This window comes from Desmodus rotundus, chromosome 5 (assembly GCF_022682495.2).
Source record: "Desmodus rotundus isolate HL8 chromosome 5, HLdesRot8A.1, whole genome shotgun sequence".
NCBI lineage: Eukaryota > Metazoa > Chordata > Mammalia > Chiroptera > Phyllostomidae > Desmodus > Desmodus rotundus.
Window position 1 is genome coordinate 48,943,765 of NC_071391.1, and position 16,447 is coordinate 48,960,211.

Consider the following 16,447-nt stretch of genomic DNA (forward strand, 5'->3'; position numbering starts at 1 on the left):
TATGACTTCAATTACTTCGTTAGGTCAGAGGCTATTCAGGTTATCTGTGTCCTCTTCAGTGGACTTTGATGGGTTGTCTTCCAAAGAATTTGTTGATTCTACCTAAAATTTCAAGTTTATCGCTGTAAAAATTTCCACAGTATTACAGTATCCATTTCGTGTATGTAGGATGTGGTGTTGCTTTCCTGTTTTATTCTTGCTACTCGTAGTTTCTGTCTTAAAATCATTCTGACTAGAGATTTACCAATTTTACTATTTTTTCAAAAAATAATGTTTTGTCTCATCAAATATCTTTGTTATTATTTTCAATTCCACTGATTTCTGCTTTTATCCTTATTAATTTATTCCTTTTGCTTGTTTTGGGTTTAATTTGCTGTTCTTTGCTAGTTTTTTTAAGGCAGGATCTTGGATTACTGATTTGAAACTTCTCTTGTCTAAAATTTAGTACTTAAATAGCATTTAGTAAATTTTCCTCTAAGCATTGCTTTAGCTGTGATCCACAAATTTTGATCTTATATTTTTATTTTTATTTAACTAAGAATATTAAAAAATTTCCCTTTTATTTCTTCTTGACCTAAGGGTTATTTAGAGGTATATTGTTTAATTTTCAAACATTTGTAGATTTTCCAGACATCCTTCTTTTGCTGATTTGTATTTCAGTTCTGTTGAGTTTAGAGAAAATAGTTTGTATGATAGCAGTCCTTTGAACTTTTTCGAGATTTATTTTATGGCCCAAAAGATGTGATCTATCTTGGTGAATGAATGTTTCATGTACATATGATGCGTATTCTGCTGTCATGAATGGAATGTTTTACAAATGTTAATTAGACTAACTTGGTTGATAGTCCTAGTGAATTTTGAATGATACGTTGGAATTAGCCAAAGGAGAAAAGGTGAGGGTAGGCACACAAGTGAGATCATAATCCAATTCATGCAGTTTTAGTTGAGGGAACTAGGCCCAGAACGATGATGCAACTTGTCTAAAGTCACACACTGGTTTGTGCCAGAGCTATAGCTATAACCTTGTTTCCTGAATGTCTTTAGAGGTAATGGAGTAAATTAGGATGTTTTACCCAGAAGTCATGAACTTGGATTTTGACCTGGATTTTGATGACAAAGAGACAAAGGAGGTTGAAAATAGATCTGTTCAAGGTGGGCATTTGGAACATTTGTTGAACTGCTTACGTGGGCCATGCGTCATCGCAGGGGTTCTTGTGCTTAGTTTAAGTGGCCAGAACTTTGTATCAATAACAACCGTAATTGTTTGGGTATCTTTTTATATTTATACAACGCTTTTACAGGCACACAATGACCTGGGCCCTTTGTGAGCAAGTTTTGTTATTTTATTCAGTCAAAGTGAGACAATGGAAGCCGAGAGAGATTAAGTGATTTGCTGCAGGTCGCAGAGTTTGGGGGTGCAGGCTATTGCTGGAGCATTGCTCAGACTGTTTATCACTCATTTCATTAGCTCCAGGCAGCTGTCTTTTCATAAAGGGGCCCAAGTATCGGGCTGTGGTTAGATTAATAGAGCTCTGTATTCTGTAATCTCCATGTTAGTATTCTAACACAGTTGTTGGGTCACTAACCTGTAATTGATGATTAGAGGGTCATACGCATATACTATCATTTAGTACAGTATATCTATATTTCTTAGCAGCATAATTTAACAGTACTGAAATTTATATAGCCGTGTGGAATTTCATGCAGCCTGCTTATTAAGCATGCTTTTCTTTTTCTTTATTAGTTCGAGAACAAAGGGATCTTTTTGAGCTTTATGATTGCCTGATTCTGATATATTAGTAGATTTCCCTCGCCCAATGTTATTCATGTCTAACTTCCAAAAAGTACTTTCATTTTCAATTATTTCTTTGAATGTTTATGACACCTCTGTAAGATGTAGCAAGGAACATTTTCTGCTTTTGGCTGATAAGGAATTAAAGAATGGACCACTAACATTGATTAACTACTATAAGTTGGGTAGAGTGCTGGGCACTAGGACTATAAAGATAAACAAATCAGAGTTGAAGTTGGAAGTAGAACCTGGATCCCTTGATTTTTAAAAAATTTATGCCCTGGCTGGTGTGGCTCAGTGGATTGAGCTCTGGACTGTGAAGCAAAGGGTTACCAGTTTGATTCCCAGTCAGGGCACATGCCTGGTTGTGGGCCAGGTCCCCAGTGGGGGGATGTGCGAGGGGCAACCACACATTGATGTTTCTCTTCCTCTCTCTCTAAAAAACAATAAAATAAAATCTTTTAAAAAAATTATTTTTATCCTCACTCAAGGACATGCTTATTGATTTCAGAGAGAGGGGAAGGGAGGGAGCGAATCATCAGTCTGCTGCCTTTCATATGTGCCCCGACCGGACCGAACCAGCAGCCCAGGCCTGTGCCCTGACCAGGAATCAAACCAGCGACCTTTGGGTTTGTGGGATGATGCCTAACCAACTGAGCCGCACCAGCCAGGGCGATTTTGTTTTTAGCTCACTATCTTTTCAAGTACTAGACCCAAGTTGTCCCTTATTTTTCAGCAAACTAATTTAATGCCTTCTTCATGAAGCTTATGTCATGAGAACTTGACCTTCTTATGAAATTTGCCCCTGCTGTTAGGTTCCTGCCCCCCCCGGCTCCCTCCAACTGGTGTATTTTCTTACAATTTTAAAAGTAATGCATGTTCATTGTGGACAATTTGGAAAATTTTGAAAAGCACAGAGAAGAGAATAAAAAACTATGTATAATCCTTCTGCTCAGCTACAACCATTGTTAACATTTAGATCCATATGATTTTAATCTTCGATCCCCTTAGCTGTATATGTGTGTATAATATTTTATGTTTGTAAAATTTCAAGTCCCTTCTAATCTTTCTAGTACTTTCTCTTTTCTCTCATAAAATGAAATGCTTCCTGCGATAGGTTTGTAGTTTTACTGTACATGTATTATTGCAGACTCATCGTTTGGTGGCGGTGTATTTAGTTAAGTAAATCATGGGTAAACAGGGAGCATGCGATTAACTTTGCGGTAGCAACAGAGTAGGAGATGTAGAGGTCAGATAAACGTGCACGGGAATTTTCTGCCGCTGGCTGTGGCTGCTCCATCTGTAGCCAGAGGAAGGAGCGATGGAATATTCTATTCTGGTAATTCTTTTTGTCTTTCCCTACTTGATCCTTGGTTAATCCTTCACTGCCTAAGCAATTAAAATTTTCTTTTAACCACAGCTCTTCCTGATCAAGTAACTAAATCTGTTTTCATGTGTCACAATTGGATATTTTATACTATCTTGACTTCGTTTTTATCTTTGATCTTCAGTTTTAAACTTTCATCTTCCTACTTTTCAGGTGAAGTTTAATTTGAGGTGGCACTGACTGAAACCCAAATCAGTTGCATTTGAAAGAGAATGGCATGCAGACAAAAATTAAGCAGACATTTAAAGACTTTAGGGATTAGATATTATCTTTAAACTGTCTTTCTGAAAATAAAAATATTAATCTTCTATTTTTTTTCCTAGGGCTTCATGTTTTTTAAGGTGCTCGTATAGACTAACTGGATTGTGTTTTCTTTGAGATGAGAGAAGGCTTCTGAATCCCTGTGCTTTAGGAGCAGTCTTTCCATAACCTCAGGAAGCCTTTGTGGAGAATACATGTGGATGAGGGTGCCTGTGATCTCATGTGCCGGTTTTGTGAGGCCTTGGACCACACAGCAGGACGCTCTCCGCTGATTACCCGGTCTGATGACAGGGATTAGCTTTCTGCGGGCGCGTTAGGTGCAGTTGGCCTGGTTTGCAGCACTGAAGTACCCAGCTGCAGCTGTCACTCTGACCCTATCGAAACTTGATTAGAATGAGAAGAACTAATAGTATGTTTTCCTCCTCTCTTAGATTCATGCCCGCAACCAAAATGAAATAATTTTTGGGCTGAATGATGGCTACTATGGTGCTCCATTTGAACATAAGGTAAGAGGACCTGCCTCATGCTCGGAGTTTTGTTCGGCGTGGGTGTGCCTTGACTTGCAGGGCAAACGCTCTGTGCAAACAGGATCATGTTTGCAGTGTTATTGCCAGCTTGTTGTTTAGTGTGGCTTAGCGTGAATGCCTAAAAAGTGAAAACTTGGCTTGTAACCACCCCAGTTTGTCTTTTCTAAATCTAAATTGTCTTCATTTTCCTCAAAGAAAATCTGAACTGCTTTTTCTCACTCTACATAATTCTTTGGGGATTAAGAAAGAATGGTGAATTTTGATTAAATGCAATGCAATAGTATTAAGTGTTTCAGATATCTTTTACAACTTCCAGTGCACTTAAGAAACGAAGAGTCAAGTTACATTATAGTTCAAGCGCATTTCTAAGGGTGATCAGAGAAAGGAGAGGGAAGGGAATTTATGTTTACTGAGAATCTGCCACTGATGGTGCAATGCCAGGTGACTCATGCTCTGGATTCCACTTACTGGTAGTCACACACCAGTGAGGTGTGTGCTCTACTTTGTTTGCTCTAGTGGTCATGCTGTTTCATGGTTCTGGTTGTCTGAGGTCCTTTTACTAGAATGCTCCATTGTTTCAACCACTGTTTACTGAGCACCTGCTGAGTGTCAGCCACTGTGTAGTAAGTGCTGAGGGTACAACGGCGAGCAGATGGAGTGTGTGGAAGACAGAGACACTCGTAAAGGAACCTAACAATAAATATATAAACTCAAATGGTTGTCAGTGCTACAAAAGCATGTCACGAGGACCTTATTACCTACTCTAGTGGCTCAAGAAAGGTCTTCTTGGGGTCTCGGCATTTAAGGTTACAGCCCCGAGGATCAGGGAAGTGAACCATGTGGAGGGAATGAGAGATCAGTGCAGGCAGAGGAGGGTGACGTGCTGGAAGGCCATGTCGTAGAAGGGGACGGGGTGAGCTTTAGGGACTGAAGGAGGGTTAGAGTGGTGAAGGAGAGCGACACCAGGTGAGGCTGGGGCGGTAGGTATGGACCCTGCCATACAGCACCTGTTACAGGATTATATCCTAACAGTGGGGTGTGTTGACGGGTTTTTAGCCTGGCAATGATGCAGACTTGTGTTTTATAACTTCGCTCTGGCTGTAGTAAGGTATTACTGTAAAAGAGACAAGAATATGTGTGGGAAGACAGTTAGGATCTTGCAGTATATCAGGTAAGAGGTGCTGGTACTTCGGAACAATAGGGTTATGATAGAATAGAGAGAAGATGGATTAAGAATGATTTAGGAGGTAGAACCATTAGGAATTGGTATAGTTTGAGTTTAGGGTATAAGGGAAAAGGAGGTATTACGGATGACTTGGGTGAAGTAACTGAGCGGATAAAGGCGCCAGACACCGAGAGACTAAGGGACACTGGAGGAAGACCAGGTTTGGTGGGGGCAGATCATGAACTGAGAGTTGATTATACAGGCTTTGAATGACTTTAAGATATCCATATGTAGATGTTAAGGACGCATTTGGATATATGAGTCCGGAGTTCAGAGGAGAGAAGTGAATTAGACATGTAAGTATGGGGCCAATGGCAAATAGTCACTGAAGTCATGAATACAGATAAGCCACGGACAGGGGCTTGGTAACCAAGCCTTGATGACCTCTAACTTTTGAAGTTCAAATAGAGCAGGAGGCATTGGAAAAGGTGACTGAGAAGGAGCGGTGATAGATAAATATGGAAAAGCGAGTGAGGTCTCTTACAGACTCCGAGAGGCCAAAGAAAGAGGTTTGTAGTTGTTTGCTTGTTTTTGGTTTTTGTTTCAACAGGAGGGAGTAGTCCAATAAGGATGAGAACTAAAAATTGCCCATTGGGTTTGGCATAATGGAAGCTATTCTCGGTGACTTCTTCAAAACTCAGTTCAAGCTGTGGCAGATAACCTTTTCTTCTTCATTTTCCAGCCCTCCTCATTGTCTGAGGTCCTGTAGAATATCAACACCTTATGTATACCTTTGACATAAAGTATGCCGCTTTATAACTCTTCCTTTCTAGTCTGCAAGCTTCTTAAGGACAGATTTCTGTGTGTAATTTTGATTTCCCAGTACCTATCATAGTTCTTGGGACAGGACATTTGCTTTGTAAAAGTGTTTGAGTTCTGAGAGGGTGTGGGACTGCTGCCGGTGTTGTCTGTGATGTCCCTTCTACAGGGTCAGGCGTCCTGACACTGTTGAGGGACTGAGTTTCTGCTGCAACTGGTAACCAAGTCCCCATCCAGCACGATGACTGTACCCATTGAATGTTACTGTGTATCTAACACTGTTTCAGACCTTTGTATCTGTTACTGTGTTTAATCTCCCCAGGAACCCTACAGCGGATGTAATAGCAGTTGAGGTTTTGAGTAGGCCAACAACTTACCTCTTTCTTCTCTTCCTGGTTTGGGTCTTACAGATAATGCAGGTGAATTATAGCAGAACCTTAAATAATTTGAAGAGCACCTTAGGAAGAGGTGCTTTTTCAGATGTTTGGGGACTATAAAAGGGACACTGTTGTAGCTTGAAGTGGGGGCGGATGGTGGCTGGTGAATAGGCCAGGTGGCCAGGTGCGATGTTTTCTAGGTGGATCTAGCTGTAGGGTGGCGACTGCGGGCGGGGGAGGGGGGCAGGTGGATTGAGAGGCTGTTGGGTCGGATCTTTATCCAATAAGCTGGAACTCTTTCAAACCCAAGTTCAGGAGTTAGGCCCTTCATGTAGATGTGTAAGATGATCTTTGCCTGAATTTCCTTTTGGCAACTACTCTTTCTCGGAGGATGCTGTCAGCCACGTGGGTGAATGCACACTCCCAGTGGCTAAGACTATGGGTCTTGGAGTCAGATTGATGTGAGTTTAGTTTCAGGCATTACTGTTCTTCACCTGTGAGAGAGATTGGGGACAAACTGAGTCATGTCTGTGTTTGTCTCTTCAACTGTAAATGGAGATAATTTCTACCTTATCATAGATTGTTTCTGAGGGTGAAAGATGAAGATAACGTGTGTCGTAAGCCTGGCATGTGAATGGCGTTCAATAATACATGGAAACTGCTACTCACTAGGCTCTAAACCTTAGGATAAGGTTTAGAATAAACCTTTAGAATATCCTAAGGTTTTAGATAAACCTTAGGATAAGATCCTTATTGCTTGTCTTTCTTTCAACATTGGGTTCCTTCCATCTGGCTTGTAGTGGGTGCTCAATATTGTTCATGAATGCAGGTGAATGCTTACTGTATTTAAGGCTATCATAGAAATAATTTTGAGATTAAAAATCTTGAGGGGATGCTATATCTCTTTCCCACCTTACTTTACCTCCAGCCCAAACTTTTAGAGTTTTATTTTTATCTAACTCACACTGTCACAATTAGCGCTATTGGATTAGATTGGTAAGAAATCTTTTGTCAGACTAAAATCTATAGCAGCAATGTCTTCAGAGTCCAGTAGATGGCAATGCTTCCTCATTTTAATGGAAAAGAATTACAGCAGGAATTAGAGGAGGAGGGGAATCCAAGTAAGAAGGATCAAATCTTTTTGGAACGAAATTTAGGAGATTGAAATAGCAATTTGGTGATTAATTTCACAAACACAGTCACGTAACTTGATAATCTCAAGTACATAGTCAGGCTGAGACTGAAGATTTAGGGACACAGTAAGTATTATGGTTTCAGAACCTGTACAAATGAAAACTTTTTATTTTATATTTTTCAAGGCATGATACTTTTGAAAAGGAGCAAACTGGAATTCTAATCCCAGTTTTGTTCATGCACTGACTGTCTTTCTGGAGCAAATCACTTAACCTCTCTTAGTTTTAGGTCTCTTATCTCAGAAGTAAGAATATCCTGATAAATGCTGGAGGAAATACTAAAGTTATCTAGCTCAACACCCTTATTTCATGAATGAAGAAACTGAGGCTCAGGGAACCTCATAAGCTCTTGAACCTGACATGGCAAGTTAGCTTGATGCTAGAGAAGATAACTTAGACATAGCTGTTACAAAATCATATGTATGTAATAAATGATAGAATAACATCACTACATACTTTCATAGCTCTTTTATCTTTAAAAATTTGCCTATAAAGTATTTCACTGCATTGTTACAATAGCCTGTCAGGAAGGTAGAGCATCTGTTATTAGCGGTTTTAGTAGCATTAGTAGCAGGTATCTAAGCAGGTATACCGTAAGCATTTGGGAGAGTAAATGAATGGACAAGGTATCAGGAAGAGTTAGTAGCAGAATGAGGATGAGAACACATCTCTCTATTTCTGGGTAATGCACTTTCTTTGTCATACCATGTCACCTGTGTAAAAGTGATGGGTAGATGATTTTCATCGTTGAATTTCTTTTTGAGGTTTCTTCCATCATTTAACTTGATTAACTATGATTGTGATTATATGCTGTTAGAGATATCTTCTTTAACTCACAGCAACTCAGGTGGGCAAGTATTAGTATTTTCATTTTTAGGATAAAGATGCAGAAACCTAGAAAATTAAAGATATTTCCATTTAGTTAACTTTATGGAACTGCGAAATTTAAAAGTGGCTGTTTCCTCTTGTTAGTCCAATTAATGGATGCTAACTTGTTTCCAAAGCATGTTCCACACCGTACACAAGCAGAACATTCAGAAACAGGGATTAAATGTCTCAAGCAGCCTGTGTTTTAACAACAGAGAATGAGCTATGGTATAATTTCTGTACAGGTCTGAAGCAAAAGTTGGAAAAATCATAAAAATAGTTTTCCTTGTAGTCCCCTCGCTCCTATTACAAAATACAAGAAACAAGGACTAGACAAATCCTCAGGGGCAGTTTCTAATAGCTGCCTGCTTTGTTGTAAAACATCTAGGTATATAGGAGTTCAGTTTAAGTCCAGGGTAAAACTTAGGTTGTTTCTGAATTGTTTGAGTTGGTGTGACATCCTAGTGACAGTACTACACCAGGTAGCCATAGAGCTTTTGGAAACTACTGTTGCTGGTTTTCATTTGCTGAGTGCCTGCTTTATATCAGATACTGTACCAGCAACTTCACGTATTTCTATTTAATCTATGTGACAACTCCACGAGGTAGTTAGAGCCTTATTTTATAGATAGAACGCCCTAGAGGAGAACATTAAACTACCGATCCAAGATTACATAGCTAATAAGGTCGCAGATCCGTGATTCAAACCCAGGTCGGACGTATTCAGAGGCCTTTTCTGTTAACCACCATGCTACGTGGCATCTCCACATTTCTTCTGAAGTCAAACAGCATTTCACAGTATCAAGTCTCCACCTTTCCACTTAACCAGAGAGATCCACTATGTGCATTGTGCGACTAAAATGAGAGAGTCCATGAAAAAGTGCTTTGAGTGGTATAAATTGCACAGCCTTTTGGTATTTATTGCAGAGTGGGCATGCAATGCCCATGAGGCCATCAACCCACTGAAGTCCACATAAGTTCCATGCATTAGTCACTATATTTGGCTTCCCTCTGAGTCTTTTTTTCCCCTTTCTCTTGGATCAAATTAACTTCTGACAGATGTTTGGAAAATCATCTTATCCTGTAATTCATATTTATAAATCCTGCTGCTGCAGTGTGGTCCCCATTCTCTTTCTTCATTGAAGCCAGAGAATAATCTGGGAAATTGCCATGTTTCCTGTTATGAATTTGGAGGCTCTTGTCTTCTTAGCACAATTTTTTGAGCTTTTCAGATTTTTAATACTGGAAAATTGAAAGCCAAGTGTGGTTCTTCATATAGATATTTCAGATTCTTGAAAAGTAAATAGAAACAGCTTGACTCGTCCTTACTAGGGGATTCAGAGAGTTTAAATTTTTGTTTAAAGTTTTGAAAACTAGTTTTTACTCTTCTCTCTCAGATTTGTGATGAGGGCATTCTTGCCCATTTTCCTTCCCTCTGTTAGTTTTGGTTTAAACTGCTCTTCTACAAAGCTGGGAATCCTTTTCTTTCATTTAAAAATCTCTCCACTAATGCTCGTTAACGTGAGGTCCCTGTTGCCTTCTCTTCCTCTCTCACTTCGCTCTGTTTTAGAACTGAGGTTGGGTCTTACTTTTGTAGTCCCAGGATTTAGCACAGACTTAGTAAATATTTCTCTGTGAGTGACTGAAGTCTCCTAGGACCACATGGCTCCTCTCTCTACCTAAAATGTACTTTCCATTTAAAGCGTGGCTGCCTTAGCAGGGCCACTTAGTTTAGGCCTCTCGCCAGGAAGTGGCGTCGGTGACTCTCAGTCCACTTCATACTTGTAGTTTGTGACTACGATTGTGATTCTTTTTTGAGGGTTGTTTAAAACACTGGTGTATGAACAAGAATCTGTTTATCTCTGTTGATTAGAATTAGAAATTAAAAAGAATTGATTTTATTTTCAGAATCTGTATACTTTTGCTTAATAACCCTATCCTTCTCATTGTTTCTCACTGTTTTGAGGGAGAGGAAAACATCTTCTGTTGTCTCGAGCCTTAGACCAAATCAGGGGGAACGTACATTTTTAGCTCCAGTTCAGCGTCTGAGAAGAGGTCTTGCCTGTCCTCCTTAACAGCTCAGCATCTGGGCTTCGTCACAGTGCAGAGGCAGAGGGTGTCCAAGGCTTGACGGTGCTTGACAGAGATACTTGCACAGTTTCCCTCAGTTTTAACTTGGCTGACACTTAAAAGTCTATTAATGTTCAGATAAACATATACACATAGGAACAAGGCTGTCTATTGATTCATCAGGTAGCTATTTTAGGACTAGTTGTACAAACAAATACTACGTTTTAAAAAAGTATGTGCATTGCATTTGAAAATGTGTTCAAGTAGTAGAATGAGCCATTGTTTTTTTCTTGCCTATCAGAATTTCTGAGTCTACTTAAGTAAGTAGAAGGACTGTTTACAAAGCTTACTTACGGTTTTAAGAATAACATATAGAAGACTGACAGGTCTGCGAGGGGAGGCTTTCAGTGAGCCCTTAAGTTACTGTCCTTAGGCTTCCTCTTGGGCCTTTTGTCTTCTCGTTAATATTGTATCTGGGTGATTCAGGCCCCCCCCACGCCCCCGGTCTGCATCTCCAGTCTGTATTTCCATATATCCAGACTTGTGGCAAACTGCTTGGATGTTTCAGAGTCACAACACTCTATAGCTCCCAAACTGAGCTCAATTCCCCTCCCCCTTCAATCCCCCCCCCCCCCCCCCCCCCCCCCCCCCCCCGCCAGTTGTGTTCCTTAATTCAGTGAATGGTACTGCTATCCATCCACTTTCTCAAGTGAGAACAGGAAGTTGTCCTGGACCCCTCCCTCTTTTTAACAACCACTTCTTTGTGGGTGGGTGGCTAAGTAGAGGGGGTTGAGGGATTGAGCAAAAAGTTAAAAAACAAAGAAGAAACAACTCATGGACACAGACAGGAGTGGTGATTGCTGGGGAGGGGAGGGGGGATGAACGGTGACGGATGGAGACCTGACTGGGGGTGGTGAACACACAACATAGTGTACAATGATGTGTTGTAGATTTGTGCACCGGAAACCTGTATAATTCTGTTTACCAGTGTCACCCCAGTAAATTCATTAAAAAGGAAAAATAATCCTTTCTGAATCACTTCTGATGGTGCTTGCTAAATATTACTTCTTTCCTGGTTCTTGACTTGATAGCCAGGTTTATCTTGCTAAAATGCTGGTCATGTTCCTTCTTTATTCAGATTGTTTCCGAGTAATTAACGAATGGCTGATAAGGTCTTGCTGTGTGTGGTCTGGTTCCTGATTTCTAAGTATCCCACCCATAATACTTTCTTATCCTAAAATTGACCCATCTCAGTTTTAGCTTAGATCCCATTTCCATAGAACGGTTTTCTGAGAATACCCCCTAAGTCCAGTTTGGGTACCCCTCTTACTCTTCATAGCACTTTGCATTTCATTTTCCTCGAGACCGACCCTCATCCTGTTACATTCTGATGGCCCATTTGCTCATCTCTCTTTTCATTAGAATGTAAACTGTGTAACTTATCCCTAGTGCTTAGCACTATGCCTAGCACATAGTAATAATTTAGTAACTATTCGGTGAATGGAGCTTCTGTAGCAGCAGATCATTAAAAATCCTATTGGGATATGTTACTGGGTTGTCATTGGTTGTATAGCTTGTTACTCAGAATTCTAGTTCTCTTTTCTAAAGTAGATTTGACCATTTCTGCGTAGACACCTGTCATTTGTAAATTATTATACTTAAAATGGAACTCTATTTTTCTCTCCAGGTTTGCTTTCCCTTCCAATTTTCCACATCTTTATGAACTATTTCCCCATTTATCCAGGCCTCAAATCTTAGTTAGATTTGATTGATTTCTTTTATCCACTCGATTCAGTCACTAGACTCTTTTGAGTCCTTTGAAATAACTTATATCCACGGCCACTTTTCCATCTCCACTGCCATACTCCAAGCTCAGACCGGCATCCCTAGAGGGCTGATTATTGCATTAGTTTCCTGGCTGGCCTATGGACTTCAGTCTCTTTGTAGCCACTCTGCCTTATTCACCACTGCCTAATCAATCTTCCTAAAGCACACTTTCACTTGGGTTGTCTGGAGTAACTTCTCATTGTCTGCTAGATGCGCACAAATCTCTGACCTGATTTCCTTCTCTCCATCAGCCTAAGTTCAGGTGGTGATTGGTGGTGTAGTTCTTTTGGTTCTGTCTCTGCGTCCATCTTTACTTCCTCTCTCTGTTTTCATAGTTTGAGCTCGCATTACCTCTAGTTAGTGTGGATTTTTAGAATAGCCTCCTACCTGGTATTTGGGCATTCTGCCTCCTCCAATTTGTATTTGTTATTACCAGAGTAACCTTCCTTAAATGTAGGTCTGGTCATTAACACTGTCAGGAAGCTTTCAATGAGTCCTTACTCACCAAAGGTTCTCTTGGCTTTTTAGCATGATACCCAAGGGTTTGTGAGCCTGGTCCTCTCAACCTAATTGTTTTTATTTATTGATTTTTAAGAGAGAGAGAGAGAGAGAGAGAGAGAGAGAGAGAGAGAGAGAGATTTTGTTACTCCGTCTATCCCTGCATTCATTGTTGCTTTTTATATGTGACTTGACCAGGGCTTGAACTTGCAACCTTGGTGTGTCGGGATGATGCTCTAACCTACTGAGCTACACAGCCAGGGCTCAACCTAATTTTTCAGTTCTGTCTCCCACTGTTTCCCTCTTCAGGGTTCCAGGTAATTTTCGTATCACTGACATTGAACAAATTGCACCACTGTTTAATTTCCTCCAAATACAGTTTGTGTTTTCCTATCGTCATGCTTTGGCCGAAGGTATTCAGTCTGTGTGGGACTTCCATTCACTGCCCTTCAGCTAATGAGCGTGTCCTAATCTGTCCCAAATACTGCCAGTGGTTGTGATCTTCTTCTCACTTCTTCTCACTTCTCACATTTGATGTTCTTCTCACTTCTACCAGATGGAATCTTTACCATATTAGAACTCCTGTAGCTTTTGTTTTTAGCCTTTCCTGTGGCACCTGTGCCTTTTTTCCTACACTTGGAAACTTACCTGGGTTGTGTACTTTATCGTATACTCGCTTTTATGCTTTTATAAGGATGGCAGGAATTGCCTGACAACCTCTGTGTATTAGGTGCTTAGTAAACACTGAAATGGTTAATACTTGTAATATAATTATAAGTATTAATTATACTTATAATATTAATACTTATTGTAATAAGTATTAATAATACTTAATACTTATATACTTATAATTTAAGTATAACTTATACTTAAATGTTTGCTTATATATACATAAATGTATAATACTGTTTGCTTTATAATCACTTATCCTGCCCACCAGTTTACTTCAGTACAATTTTTATAGTTTTAATAAAGTTAAGAACAGTCTTATGACATCTATAGCAACTAAAAACTCAAAATGTACAGTAACATGTGTTCAAAGGTGCCCTGGTTGGTGGCTCAGTTGGTTGGAGCATTTTCTGTGAACCCAAGGGTTCGATTCCTGGTGAGGGCACATGCCTGGGTTGTGGGTCCAGTCCCCTGTTGGGGCGCGTATGGGAGGCAACTGGTTGATGTTTCTCATATCAGTGTTTCTCTCTCTCCCTTCCTCTATTTCTCTAAAATCAATACAGAAATTTTGGAAAAAGATGTCTCATTTAGTACTCTAGTACAGGGATAAGCAAACTGCAGGCCACATGTTTTTGCATGGCCAGCAAGCTAAGAACGGTTTTACATTTGTAAAGAATTCAAAGGGGAAAACAAAGACTATGGGACAGAGGTGACATGTGGCTTGCAAAGCCTAAGATACTTACTACCTGGCCATTGCCTGGGAAAGTGTGTTGATCGCTGCTACAGAAACACACCTGATCATCTGCCTAGAATTGCTCCTGCTCATTGGATATGTGAAAATATCTGTTTCCTCGAACAGTTTAATAGCTACGCACTCAGACCTCCTTTGAAAAAGAATGGGCAGGCCTGGCTTCAGAAGAACTCTGAGCGACATGCAAATCTCCTCTGGGCTCTTTGGCACTTGGCAGTATCTCACACAGATAACCAGATACAAATGAGCCGTTTCTTTCCATTACAACCCTTCATCAGAGGTCTGCCGGGACCGCACATCTGGTGAAGCCAGAAGTCATTCAGAGCTAGGCTCTTAGCGTATTTCAAGAATGATAATTGCTAAGTGGCGGCTGAAGCAGAAGGGTTTAATAATGTCCTTAAGTTGCCTTAAATGTACATGGACCCAGAATTGTAGAACTGGAAAAGGTCTTAGAGATCAAGTACAGCGCGGCCATTAAGAACACGGGCTGTGGAGCCAGACTGCATGGCTCTTCACTTAATCCTCGTCGTGGCTCAGTTTCCTCACCTTTAAAGTGGGGATAATAATAGTGTCTATTTCACGGGGTTGTGTGACCATTAAGTAGGTTAACCTCTAACATATTAATATTTAAGTGTTAACATTAACATGGAAACCAACACTTGGCTTGCGTACTGTAAACGCTCGTAAGTGTTGCCCTTGTGTCTGTTGCTGTGATTGTAATATTACTCTTTATTAGTAGTGGTCTCATCTCATTGTCTAAAGAAACTGAAGCCTAGAGGAGGTAAATGATTTCTGTCACTCCCGTGACGGGCAGAGTAGATTAGAACCTTTCATTTGAGTGCTCTTTCCCTGCTATAATATGTTGCTTTTAGTTGTGTGTTAGTGGATATGGATGAGATTTTGATAGGAAAAAATGTTTGGCAGCTTTTTGCATAAAATAAAAGTTAAGTAGAATGTCATTAATCATTTCTCCTGAGAATCTTAAATCTGCTTGGAGTGTCTTTTATTATTTTGGATTTTGTAGCTGGTTCAGAGGACTCCCTGTCTCTTGTCTCTCTGTTCTCTTTCTCTGCATCTGCCCTCATGGTATGTGCCTTATTTCATAGCCATCTTGCTTTTTTTAAAAAGATTGAGGTGAAATGCACATAACACAAAGTTAACCATTTTAAAGTGTACAATTTAGTCACGTCGGTATGTTCATAATGTTATGCAACCACCACCTCTGTCAAGTTGCATGATATTTTCATCACCCCAAAGAAAATCCGTACCCATTAAACATTCCCTCTCCACCTGGCCCTCCCCAAGCCTCTGGCACACCCCGGTCTGCTGCTGTTTGTGCGGATGTACCTATTCCGAATATCGCGTATGAACGGAATCGTACAGTGCGTAACCTTTTGTGTCTGGCTGCTCTTACTTAGCAGAATGTTTTTGAGGTGCATCCACTTTACCATGTCAATACTCGTTTCCTTTTTATGGCTGAGTCATATCTCGTTGTATGAATATGCCACATTTCGTTTAGACACTCATCTGCTGGTGAATATTTGGGTTGTTTCTACCTTTTGGCTATGGTGAATGGTGCGGCTCTGTGCATTTGTATACAAATATTTAAGTCCCTGCTTTCATTCTTTTGGGTATGTACATAGGGGTGGAATTGCTGGGTCATATGATAATTCTGTTTAATTTTTTTTTTAGGAATTGCCAAACATTTTTTCTACAGTGGCTGACCATTTTACATCCCCAGTAACAAACAATGTACAGTATGAAGGTTCTAATTTCTCATTATCTTTGTCAACAGTTATTTTGTTTTTTTCTAATTTAAAAGTTCCGTCCGTCCATCCATCCACCCACCCACCCACCCACCCTAGTGGGTATAAAGTAGTATGTGGTTTTGATTTGCATTTCCATAATGACGTTGAACATCTTTTCATGTGCTTGTTGGCTATATTTTTGGAGAAATGCTATCTTTTTGTTGGTATCTTTTTTGGAGAAATGTCTCTAAGTCCTTTTCCCCCTTCGTTGTTTTTAATCCTCACCTGAGGACATGCTTATTGATTTTAGAGAGAGCAGAAGGGAGGGAGAGAGAGAGGGAGAAAGCAATGATGTGAGAGAGAAACCCCAGTTGGGGGACCAAAAGCACAACCATGTGCCCTGACCAGGAATTGAACCTGTGACCTTTTGGTCTATAGGACTACGCTTCAACCAACTGAGCCACACTGGCCAGGGCCTTTGCCCCTTTTTAAATTG

General features: G+C 40.2%; 1 protein-coding gene across 5 annotated transcripts in view; it reads left to right on the top strand.

Moving 5' to 3' along the window:
- UVRAG (UV radiation resistance associated) overlaps nt 1-16,447 on the top strand; it is a 279,747-nt gene that overhangs the window by 51,662 nt on the left and 211,638 nt on the right. For 4 of the 5 annotated variants that reach the window (XM_053924302.2, XM_024572534.3, XM_045181852.3 and 1 more), the window contains one exon: nt 3,872-3,946. The exons of the other annotated variant lie outside the window; for it this stretch is intronic. In XM_053924302.2, the coding sequence (XP_053780277.1) occupies nt 3,872-3,946 (75 nt within the window). The remainder of the gene's footprint in view (nt 1-3,871; nt 3,947-16,447) is intronic. 5 annotated transcript variants of the gene reach the window in all.